The sequence below is a fragment of the Sphaerodactylus townsendi genome, linkage group LG05, assembly GCF_021028975.2.
Source record: "Sphaerodactylus townsendi isolate TG3544 linkage group LG05, MPM_Stown_v2.3, whole genome shotgun sequence".
In the NCBI taxonomy this organism is placed as follows: Eukaryota; Metazoa; Chordata; class Lepidosauria; order Squamata; family Sphaerodactylidae; genus Sphaerodactylus; species Sphaerodactylus townsendi.
This window is the reverse complement of record NC_059429.1, coordinates 82,699,877-82,711,888: the sequence shown is the minus strand read 5'-3', so window position 1 is coordinate 82,711,888 and position 12,012 is coordinate 82,699,877. Positions and strand designations below refer to the sequence as shown.

Sequence of the window (12,012 nt, the reverse complement as noted above, 5' to 3'; positions counted from 1 at the left end):
AGTGATTTCCAAAATTTCCCTCCTTACAAGGTTCAGCTTCTGTCATTGTGGGGGGTGGGGGGGCAAGAACCACTGAAGACAGAAATCTGTTAGCCTCAATGCTCTATGAATAATTATCAGACAAGCAGTCTCAACTGTAAACTATGACTCACCCTTAGCTGAGAGAAGCGTGGTGGTTTCTGTGGAGGTTCCTCATATGGCCTGTCTGCCAGGGAGGCTATTATACGCTTACGGTGACCAAGAAGAATTACCTTGAGCACCTACAAGAAAGTGAAAGCATTTTAAAAAACTGAACACCTCCTACACTGCGACTTTGCGGTATTAATAGGGCCAGAGTCCAGTGGAACTAATATTTTTCACTACACATTGTATCTCACATTTTCACTCAACATTGCATTTGAATGTCGATTTTAGTTGGAGTTATGTTGAATGCTCACATTGACTAGTTCCAGTTCCCAGAGGTTTTTCACAGAGTCTATAGAGCTGTAGCCACTTGACAGAAATGATTGGATATAATCTTGGAGTCCCAGGGAATCAAGCCAAGAAGGAACAGAAGGTTGAGTCCCATCACAGCCCAGGGATTTTACCTGCAGAAAGGTCAAGACAGAAAAATGTCAGTTGTGTGAGATGTTTCAGAATGAACCAAGAAGGCAGGATATAAATGTTTTAATAACTTAACCAATGAAATTTTCAAATTTTCAGTTAAAATTTTAACTGTTACGAAACTCAAGACAGTTGAAGCAATTAATATTAATAAGTATTTACAAAACTCTACAAATCCCTGTGAGGAACTACAACGTTGACTGCAGAATTGTGACACGGGGATTATTAATGTGTTACAAGCAAACACACAACTGAATGACAACAGCTTCTCCCCCCAATAGGTGGCTTAGAAGCAGCAATTTGAATAACCCGTTCCCCATCTGCTGTTTTTCTGCTCTAGGCTGCTCCCAAACCTCTATGCATTCCAGAAGAGCCCCCATCCCCATGGACTGCTTCTCTCTCTCCAAATCACCACAGCATCTTAAGGGCAGGAGGAAGGCTGCCTGAGTTCAATATGAGAGTTCCTGCATGGGCCTGGAATCAGAATTGAGACCCATTACAGCTAAGGGTTCTCAGATGTTAACAAAACATATTTTTCTTTACACATTGCTACACCTGATTCACTATTTGGCTCCAATACCTTACCCTGACTCATGCTTAAATGACCAAAAAGAATGACCCTAGTTTATTACTGTGTCCACTTCCAGGGATTAGAGGAGACAGTAACCATTTGCTTCTCCTATAAAACTGTCAATTCACACAAGAGCAAGATATCCTAAAATGACTTGGTTTTACTGGATTTGTTTGTGGGAAAATGTTTGTCAATGTATTAACCTTCGGAAGAGAACGTGCTGCCTGGAGAAGTTTTCTGCGGTGTTGTGGGTCACTAATACCAATGTCCCGGAGATCCTGATCTTCCATAACATTAGAGCCCTGCAGAAAGACAAGAGATCAACATAGAAAAAGTGCACAGTGGAAGCACAGAAATTAAAATCCAGCTTTCTTTCATTTCATCCCAAACTGTGAAGATCTCTCAAGCATCTCAAGTACACAATCATACTCTTCTCCTCTTGGAGCAAAGAGCCACAAGGTGCTCTCTTGTTCCATGACCACTGCTGCCTCTATTATCCATATATCCACTATCCATATGTCCATAATGGAGAACTGGACAGCCAGTGTGATGTAGTGGTTAGTGTGTCAGATTAGGATTTTGGAGACCCAAGTTCAAATCCCCACTAGTTGACCTTCTGTCAGCCTATCTCACAGGGTTATTGACAAGATAAAATGGAGAGAATGTTGTTAGCCACTTTGGGTCCCCACCGGGGAGGGGGGATCAGTGGGGTATAAATTAAGTAAATAAACTTACTCCGTTGACGAAACTGCAATCAAATGGGGGGGGGGGACTGGGGTGGGCATAGTATTTCCTTTCCATAAATATTTTTTGTCACTAGGCACCTGGTGCAGACAGAGCCTGGCTTTGATTGCATGTACCTTGTGTTGGGCACCAGGGATTGATTAGAGATCCTGCTTGATGTACCATCTGCCTAGCGTACCAGCAGGGTCTCTGGCTGAGGTGACCAAGGTGGTGTCAAACCTGGTGCTGAGACAATCGTTCTTGGAGATGCCAAGGGTGCCTTATTGGGTATTCATTGCCGCCATGACAACCATGACTGTGTCTCAGATTGTAATGGGCCCAACACATGAAAAAGGAATATTCTTTTCTGCTCCAAGAGGTTTGCTGGTGATCTGATTCGGGGGCTGGAGGTTTGACCCTCATCATGGTCAGATCACTTTCTTCTGAAGACACAGATGAGCTTGCTGCCTCCTCCTTGCAGGGATGGTGGACTGATTTGGATGGTCTGCCCTTGGAGATTAATGAATTCTATTATTTTCCAGGAGGCTCTGAGGGATTTTGAGAACCTTCCTGGTGACTCTGTGGAGGCCCTGGTAGCTGTATGGAACGATGCACTGGCTGAGGCCATAAACATTTTTGCTCCTCTTCCACAATCTGTGAGGCTCTGTAGACAGTGCCACTAAGTGTCCTTGATAATATTCAGCTTGAACTGGGGGCTGCATGGAGGCTGCACTCTGCTCTGCATTGTCTCATTTTTATGTGTGTTTTTTAATTGTCTCTTTTTTATGTTTCTCTTTTACCTCCATAAGATTTTGGCTGTGTTTATTAGGAAGGTGTTGACAAGGAGTTAGAAAAGAAATATTTATTTATTTGATTTTTATATTGATCACTTCCAGAGTAGTTTCCAAAATAATTCACAATAAATATATAAAATACAATACAAATATAAATTCAGTGCAAATACAGTATAGTCACTCATGCCCCTAAAAACACTCGTGGCACCTAAAAACAACCCCAGCAAGGAATGGACTCCCTCTCAGGAGAAGGGGGTAAGAGAAGTGGTGACAGGGATCTGTATTATTTATAGCCATCTGTTGTTATTTATTAGGAATCTTATTAGGAATTCTACTGTTTTTAATATTTGTATTGCTATTTTAATAGTTTTATTGATTATATACTTTTATGTTGTGACTGCCCTGAGCCCTGCAGGGATAGGGTGGGATATAAATTTGATAAATAAATAAAGATCGTTTGGTCTTCTGATCAATCAAAGAGAAAGAAAAGGGACAAGGAAGGAAGGCCAGCTAAGATGGATAAACATCATTGCTATCCTCAACTGCAGGCCTGGAGGGAAGCTTCATCTTACAGGCCCTGTGGAAGAGGAGCAACAACGTGATAAGTCTCGCAGGGCCTTAGTATCATTAGACAGAACATCCCATTAGGCTGGGGTCAAAGCTGATAAAACATTGGCTCTGGTTGAGGACAATAGACAGCCTTTGGGCCAGGACCATCAGTAAGTTGTTATTTGACAAGCATAATGCTCTTTGGGGAGTATACTGGGAGAAGCGGTCTCACATGTGAGAAGGTCCCAGACCATTTAAGGTTTTGAAGGTTGGAACCAAAACCTGGTCTGGAGGTTAAATTTTGATTAGGATACTCCTTTGGCCATGGATGCTGGTTTATTTTTTGCCTCAGCAATGTGGCTGATAAAACCAGCCAGTGAGAAGTCGCTTTTCTCAGTGATAGGCACAACCTCCTAAGAATGTGAATTCTTCTTTCAGGTTTTATGCCAATAATAGAACACAGAATGTTTTAATATAATTATTTTATTCTTTATGTTTTGTGGTTGAAATAGTATATTTTAACACACAATCTTAGAGCTTATTAACAAATTCTAAATAAGAGGGTTGACCTCCATAGGGAGGAGGAAGATGTAGAGCTATTCTGTATTTGATTCTATCTAAAGGAGGCAGCTATATAGTGGAGCAATGGGTCACTTAAGCAGTTTCGTAGTTCATTTATTTTCGTTGAACTCAGGTTGAACTCAGGTTGAGCTTTGTGTTGGAGAGTATATAGTTTACTTAGTATGTGTTATTTTATGTAGTTTTATTTTTAGTCATAGCACACTTGGCTGCCAATTTATTTTTCCTTCTTCCTCCCAGGTAGGGGAGTGGCAGGTTGATTCATAAGCTTAGCTGCCTATATTTTAATTCTAACCTGCAAGTAGAGGTAGAGAGGAAAGAATACAGTGTGAGCAAAAAGAGAAGAAATCCGAACCCTCCAGTCCCCCTGTAGGGAAACAAATCAGAATTGAAGATTTGTTTAATGTACAAACTACTAATAAATTTACAATATTAGAGGGAGAGAATGGAGGGAAACAAATGTGGAGCTAATAATGTAAGAATTAAGAAGAGATGCTCTTTAGAGGAGATAAAAGTAACAGAGAACCAACTTTAATCAAATCAGGAAGCCCTTAAGTCCATGGTTTCACAGCTGACAATTATGACCACCTCTTAACTGAAAATACAAGATAATTTATAATTACTCTTGTCATTGTTTTTATGCTCAAATAAAGGGGCAAAATTGGGGAATTCTCCAGATAGTTATGTTAGAATAAGAAGGCAAGAAGGAAGGTAAAATGTAAAAAGAAAAGTTTCCTCACAGAATGGCCCAAGAAAACATAATGCTTCATTACAAAAAGGCCCAATGTATGCAGAGGTTTTGCATAACTTTAACTCCATGTTAAAAGGCCCTTAAGATTATTGTTATAGTCCATCCATATCAAGGTCAATTTATAAATTGGAGTACAAAATGGCAAGTGAAGACCCATTTGGCATATATCAAATCTGCCTGTCATATATATTGACCTGCGTTATATTGAAAGGGTATATTCATCAAGTAATGGGGAGAAGTGGGGAGGGGTAGGTTCTGTGCCGTAATTTAAAAAGGCAATTTATGGGAGAAGAATGAAAGAACTCACCCTTACCGCTAAATACAGCAGATTGCTATACTGAACAACTGTGATTCTTGAACTAGACTTTATTGTGGCTATAGGTATGCCACAGGAGTTTACTTACTTTACTTAATAGCCTACCTTTCTTAAGTCAAGACGGATTGCAAAACACACAGAAATATACAGGATCTGTATAACTGATGCATATGTAACACCTGTCATCTAGTATTGTCTTTATCTTCCTCCACTCAGGTCAACAGAAAAAGACTGTCATTTGGTAAGACAGAAAGGAAAAGCATTCATGGAAGTTAAAAGGGCAGGGAGGCTACATTAGTTGATCTTGTCCTCCAGTTGAGGTAAATGGCTCCTCTATCAATGAAGCTATTGTCCCAACCACCTCACAGCATTTCAAATTCTGTTCTTCCAACAGAATTGCACCTCCATTTATCACTGCTACATCTGGAGTCTCCAGTGACTAACTTTGAGAAGCTACCAGCTTAAGTATACTACACGATCTTCAGCTTCTTGACTCAGGCTATCCATAGTCCACTTTCCCTGTCTGTGCCATTGGATCTCTTTGCATTCAATAAATTTAAGCAGATCAAATTACATGACCTCCCCCCATTTTGTGCAAGCTTGATTTCATTAGTCAGTCCTTTGATCACTGCTTAACAACTCAGTACACCACAGCTATAGCTTCAGTTGCCTGCCCTTTCCCCCGAGTCAGCCCTGCTAGTATATTTCACCTACATATATGGAAAGTTCATCTTTGCTTGAACTCCCTCGAGTACCAGGGAGAGAAAATTGAATTTATTTTAGAACACGCCAATGATTCAGGGAAGGACAATATCAGTGCAATTTATCACTTGTCACTATGGTGACAGAAGCAAACCACTCCTCTGCCAAGTGATTTCCATCTTCACACACTCTTTGCAGAGCTCATTATCCCTGCATGTGAAGTGTGAACAATGAATGAGTATGTAGTGCTCAGAGAAGGTAATATGCAACAGACATTTTACTCATATCTTCAGTGTTAAAATACTGACCTCTGAATATTCCCTCCATTCTTTAAACAGCTAGAGAGCAAAAGCTATTTTATTCAATCTATCATTGTAATTCATTACTTGACTTCACCTACCATGTTGCTCAGTTGTACTAACTAGTGCATGTCCAGCTAAACAAAAACCCAAAATCCAACAAAATAAACCATTCTTGAAGAATCCCAAAAAACAAACACTACTATCATGGAAACCAAAGGCAAACCATGACTTTATTCAGAAGCTTTGTGCAATACAAACATGTTGGAAAGTAAAAGGGAGAACCCGGATTCAAACTAGTTTCTTTTTCATATTATAATCTGGAGGATCTGGTTTTCCCCCAATCTATAATGCAGCAACACAAAGAACTAAAACTCTATTCTGGGGGAAAAAAATTTCAGACAGAAAGGTAGATGGTATAATGCCCAGCAGTTTTAAAGCACAAAACTTACAATCAAAATGAAGCCCAGTTCCATTAACAGACCAATTCAAAGTGTGTACTTCAACAGTTTTGACACGAACCAATACCAGAGACAAGCTCTAGGACTGCTACTGATATACAGCCTGGAAACAAACATTTTACAGGCTTATTCCAATCATCATACAAATACCCTGACCGTCTGAAAACGTCCATCTAATGTCAGGTGTCAGCACAAGCAGCTGCTGAGGGGGAAGAGAAGGGAGTTCTTAGACTTAGATGATCACCACAAGGTCAGTCTTACTGAAATCCATCCTTTGTTGTCAAGCTACTGGGGGAGTGGGGAGCCTTGGAAAATTAACTTTTGTGAAAGCTGTTTAATATAAACATAGTAATAAAATAATGGAGACCCATCTGAGAGTGAAGTTGCCATCTGCTGAATGTGCAAGGCCAGACAATTCTCTTCACACATGAAATGACAGGACTAATTGCATGGCTCACACGTTCTGTAACAGGGCAAGGAGTTCAAACAGCACTAGATTACTTTCTTGCGCTTGTTTTCATCAAAGAACATGGATACCAAAGAACTATTACATGGCAGTATCCAGAATACAAAAATGAAAAGGCTTATAAAATATCACTGACTCCCAAAGTGTAACAAAAACAATTTTACTGGAACAGATGCGTCATTGTAGACAACACTTGTATACAAACTATCGCTTGCAGGACAGGGACCCAGAATTACTGAGCACCAACCAAAGATTAAAAGCAAAGTTTTAGGTGCTTCCTTAGTAACTCATTTTGTAGAGAGTTTCACTGATTCAAAGTACTTTGTTATTGTGATCTCCTATACCAATATCCATTTAACTGGGATAATTAAATCTTGTCTATCACAAAAACAACCAACAGAATGGCATTCCAGGGGATTTAAATTCTAGCCTGGATTTAGACATTCCCTTAAATTTTCATGGCGAGAAGCTGTATGTTATTTCCTCTTTTGTGCATTTAACAGTGTGATAATCTATTGTTTCTTCTGCCTTGGAGGGACTAGACCAGTGATGGCGAACCTTTTCGAGACCGAGTGCCCAAATTGCAATTCAAAACCCACTTATTTATCGCAAAGTGCCAACACAGCAATGTAACCTGAATACTGAGGTTTTAGTTTAGAAAAAACAGTTGGCTCCGAGGCGTGCGTTACTCGGGAGTAAACTTGGTGGTAGTTGGTGGCTTTGCTTTGAAGCAACTGTGCAACTCTTCCAATGGGTGAATCACGACCCTAGGAGGGTTTATTCAGAAGCAAGCCCCATTGCCAGCAACCGAGCTTACTTCCAGGTAAAGGATTACACTTTAGTTCTTCGTATGAAAATCAGTGGGGTTTAACAGCATTTAACAGGGTTACCTACACTGCTTCCCCAAAACTAGGTTTAATCCTAATAATTAAGCCCAGAGACTCAGGCCAGCCTAGATGAGTGTGTGGGGGGACTCTACTTGCGCATGCCCACAGAGAGGGCTCTGAGTGCCATCTCTGGCACCCGTGCCATAGGTTCGCCATCACTGGACTAGACTATGTTGCATTGTACCCAGTTGGGCTACACCCGTTTTTCAAATGAAAAGAGTGTCCCAAGGTTTAGTTATCGCTAATAACCAGGTTAGCTTGATCTCATCAGGTCTCAGAAGCTAAGCAGGGAGTTCAAACAGCACTAGATGACTTTCTTGTGCTTGTTTTAATCAAAGAACATGGATATCAAAGAACTTAGATGGGCAGCCTCCAAGGAATACCACAGTCACAATGCAGAGGCAGGCAATGAAGCACCACCTCTCAACATCTTTTGCTTGGAAAGCCCTATCATAAGTCACTTGACAGCAAAAAAAGAGAGATATCTCTACATCTCTGTACCATTCAGTTCATCAAATATAAGCACCTTTCCATTAAACACTGTCCTATCAGAAGATTGCCAGTGGCTCCAGTTGCTATCATGCAAGTTGTTCACATTCACGCAGCCAGTAAAAAGGACAACACTCAAATTCATCAGTGTAACGTTTTCTTCCATTTCCCTATCCGACTAGCCCCTGTTAAAAGTAATGGCTCCATCCACATGGTAAGGATTCTCAGTTTTCCTACAATGATCATCTGAATGATCATCTGCATTCACACTGGCAATGGACTACCATACGAGCGTTTGACGCACACAATCTTCTACCAGCTGCCATTTCCCCAGCACCACAATCTGCACTGTACAACTGGATTTTTAAAAAATCTGTAATTTTAATGGTTTTACAACAACTTGGTGCCACTATCTACTGGTTCCTCTGGATTCCCACCTCTCATTAAAATGGTTAGTCCTTCTCTTTTCACTGAAGAGATATAAAGGGAAAGAAATATCCCCACAATGAAAAGGACTGGAGACTTTTTAAAACTGTAAGTGGCAAATGTAGATTATGGCAATAGTTTATAACATTGTAGCAATCTAACAATTACAGGCTTAAAAAAAACTAAAAAGAGGCATTTATGGCATTAGGACAGCCGATCAGCTTGCCCTGGCTCATCTTTTCAAATGAGACAAGAGACAACACTGATGGGGGCCAAAAGTGGTCAGCCAATGGTGATGAGCAGTGTGGGACTATATATGTAAACTTTGCTCCTTTCAGACAGATTTTTGCCACCCATTGCTGATCCACCCACCTGTGGGATATTGTAGGATTACTTGGTTGGCAACAGTGATGCCAAGAAGTAATTTTTGAGTTCCCCTAGCTGACTGTTGGGGAACATATTTTTTTTCTGCTTTGCAATGTCTCTTGAAATGGGGCACGAGATTAAATAGGGTTGGGATAGGGTGAGTTACTCATGATCAATAAGGATGAACAGCAAGCACTCTGAGGTGAGGACCTCACATGGGGGAGAGCCTTCTCCCATCCCCCCCCCCTTGCTCGCCAATCCACCCTCTGGCTCCTATTTCCCTCCAACCCCCTGGAATACTCTAAACTCACAAGGGAGGGGAATCTTGCCCACCTGCCTGAATGTCTGATCTCTCCTGACACTCAGCAAGGAGGTTGGCAGTTCCCAAATTTCCCCCACCATGTACAGAACTGCCACCTTTGCCAATCAGCACCGGAGCCAGGCTTACTATAAGATATATGACCAACATTTTTAGGCGAGACTAGCTTATGGTACTCAGGCTAACACTTCAACAGAGACTGTACTATAAAGCATACCTGCATCACAAATCTTCAACATATGTTCAGTTGAGACAAGTAGACCTGTTTTGGTTTTCTGTTGTTGTTTTGCCATCAAATTGCAATCGACCTATGGCAGGGGTGGGAAATTTTTTTTCCATGGGGCCGCATAAGAAACAGAAAATATTGGGGAGGGCCGGGCCAAAAGGCAGGGGGGCGAGGCGCTTTTGAAAGCCCCACAGAAGCCGGCAGCCAAGGCAACCTGCGGGGCTTTCAAAGGTGCCTCGCTCCCCAGCACGGCAGGGGGGCCAGTCAGGGTCATCCGGCGGGCCGGATGTGGGCCCATGCTGGGCCGTATAATGCCCAGGTCTAACCTATGGCATCCCCATAAGGTTTTCAAGGCAAGAGATATTCAGAGGTGGTTTGCCATTGCCTGGCTCCACGTCATGATGTCTTCCATCCAAATACAGACTAGGACCAATCTGACAAGATGGGATTAGTCTGGGCTATCAAGGTGAGAGGAGTAGGCCTTACTTTCCCGTAATGTGTTTAGGTTCAATATATAAGCAGGATCTGGACCTATTTTACACAAACCTTGGGCAAAAAGAAAAAAGCACTCTCTCAAGGTCACAGTCCTAGGACAGGTGTTTGAACAAGCATTTGCTTTGGTACCTTGCCTCATATCATAGCATTTTCCAATTTTTTTGGAAACAAAATTTTATTGAAGAAGCAGCAGTAGCAGCAGCAGCAGCAGCAAGGAAAGGATAAAACAGAAGAGGCGAGAATATTGTCGGAATCTGCTCTGGATCCCCAATGGGGAAAAAATGGTATAAATATCTATATCAATTAAAAATAAATAATGTTTGGGAATTCCTGGGTATACTGCAAATCATCATGCTACAGGTGATATGTATGAATAGTATAATACTCTACTGGTCATTACAGGCTTGTGTTTTTGACTCCACTCTGCTGTGACCCCAAGTGAAATCTCTCCCCACCCCCCTCCAATTTAAGAACAACTTTTACCCTTCCAATGACGTGAGAATTGAGCTTTCTAGAGACAAACACCAGAGGGCTAAATGGCAAAGACTACTCTGGTTTATTTGATAAGCAAGCAAAATTGAACACACAGAGAGAAAATTGAGGGGGGGGGGTTTACTTAATGGCTTTTGAGAGAAGATGCACATTTCAAAAGCACAGGGAAGTATTCACCAGCTGGTCCTTACTTACAGCCTTTTGAGAATAAGATGGGTTGGATACAAATTAAGCCTGGCAGGAGATCTCTTAATGCAGTCTTGTGGACCAGAGTTGTATAAAGTGTTAGGCTGAATGCCTGTCATTAAATAAAAAACTTTAAAACCTTGCTGCCTAATTCAAGAAAGATTTGACACTCCTGCTTGACAGAGCAATAATGATGTCATGGTCCATCACACAGAGATCTCTCTCAGAGTTTATATACCTTCCTATCAGCATCTAGTCTAACCACACAGTCCAATTCTCCAAATGCAGGTGGACCAACTGATTAGCAGAATCATGACATCAAAACTGCCTATGAAGCATTGGGAAAGAATCTGGTTGGCTAAGCAGAATCTCACCTTCCTCAGCACCAAGCTGGCCTTTCCTGTTACTTGTAAAACCTCTAATCTGATTTTATCAGGCCTTTTTCTCTGCAATGTTCAGAGAAAAAAAGTTTGCACATTGTTCGTTAAATAAAATATCCCAGTCTCCATCACTGCAGAAACAAGGGCATTTGGGAGACTTTATCAGATGAGCTGTGACTTCTAAACAACATCTCTCATGCCTAAAAATGAAAATAGCATCAGGAAATTACTCACTAGAATGCCTAACCTTCCTTGTGCCTAAAAGCTCAGGCAGAAACGCTATTTCAGAATTTAATGGGGGAGGTAAGCGATCCATATATCCAAGGTGATGCTGAAAAACAATGCAGGGTTACAGCAGTCAAATTGCACCCCCCCCCACTCATGCTTCATTAAGCAATGATATGTGTTCCTTTGACATGCATGCCTAGGGCTATTCATGCACCTGTAACAACAGCATTCATTCAGTGGATGAAACAATAGGTAATGATGGGGTGGCTGCTCTCTCCACACAGCTCCAGGCTCAGGGCAGATATTATTCATCTTTGCCTATTATTAGTAGTGTTTTCCATTTTCAAAGTACAGCGCCGTTTTTAAATACCCTTTGGAATGCAAGCACTTTTCAACTGGACACATAACTTCTGTCAAGACTGATCTGACACAGAATATCACTGAATACAAGTATGTCACTATGAATTGAAACAGAGTAGAAAATAGTTACTTTTCAAAGTTGAAGTTAGAACTCATGTCTGAAATGTCACAAATAAACATGTGCCAAATTCACTGAGATGGACTGAACATGCAAGTGCAACACAAGTATTAGCATGAACCATTCGGAAGTTCTCCGATTTCAAAATAAGGAATATTTAATAACTATATTATAAGCATAAGCATAATCATTTTATTGTCATTGTGCACGCACAACGAAATTTACA

The 12,012-nt window shown here is 41.1% G+C and overlaps 1 protein-coding gene across 7 annotated transcripts in view; it reads right to left on the bottom strand.

Annotated features, from left to right (window-relative positions):
• ANKS1A (ankyrin repeat and sterile alpha motif domain containing 1A) overlaps nucleotides 1-12,012 on the bottom strand; it is a 145,827-nt gene that overhangs the window by 18,328 nt on the left and 115,487 nt on the right. For all 7 annotated transcript variants that reach the window (XM_048497688.1, XM_048497689.1, XM_048497690.1 and 4 more), the window contains 3 exons: nucleotides 1,378-1,476; nucleotides 438-587; nucleotides 153-260 (listed from right to left, as the gene is read on the bottom strand). In XM_048497688.1, coding sequence (XP_048353645.1) covers nucleotides 153-260; nucleotides 438-587; nucleotides 1,378-1,476 — 357 coding nt within the window. The remainder of the gene's footprint in view (nucleotides 1-152; nucleotides 261-437; nucleotides 588-1,377; nucleotides 1,477-12,012) is intronic.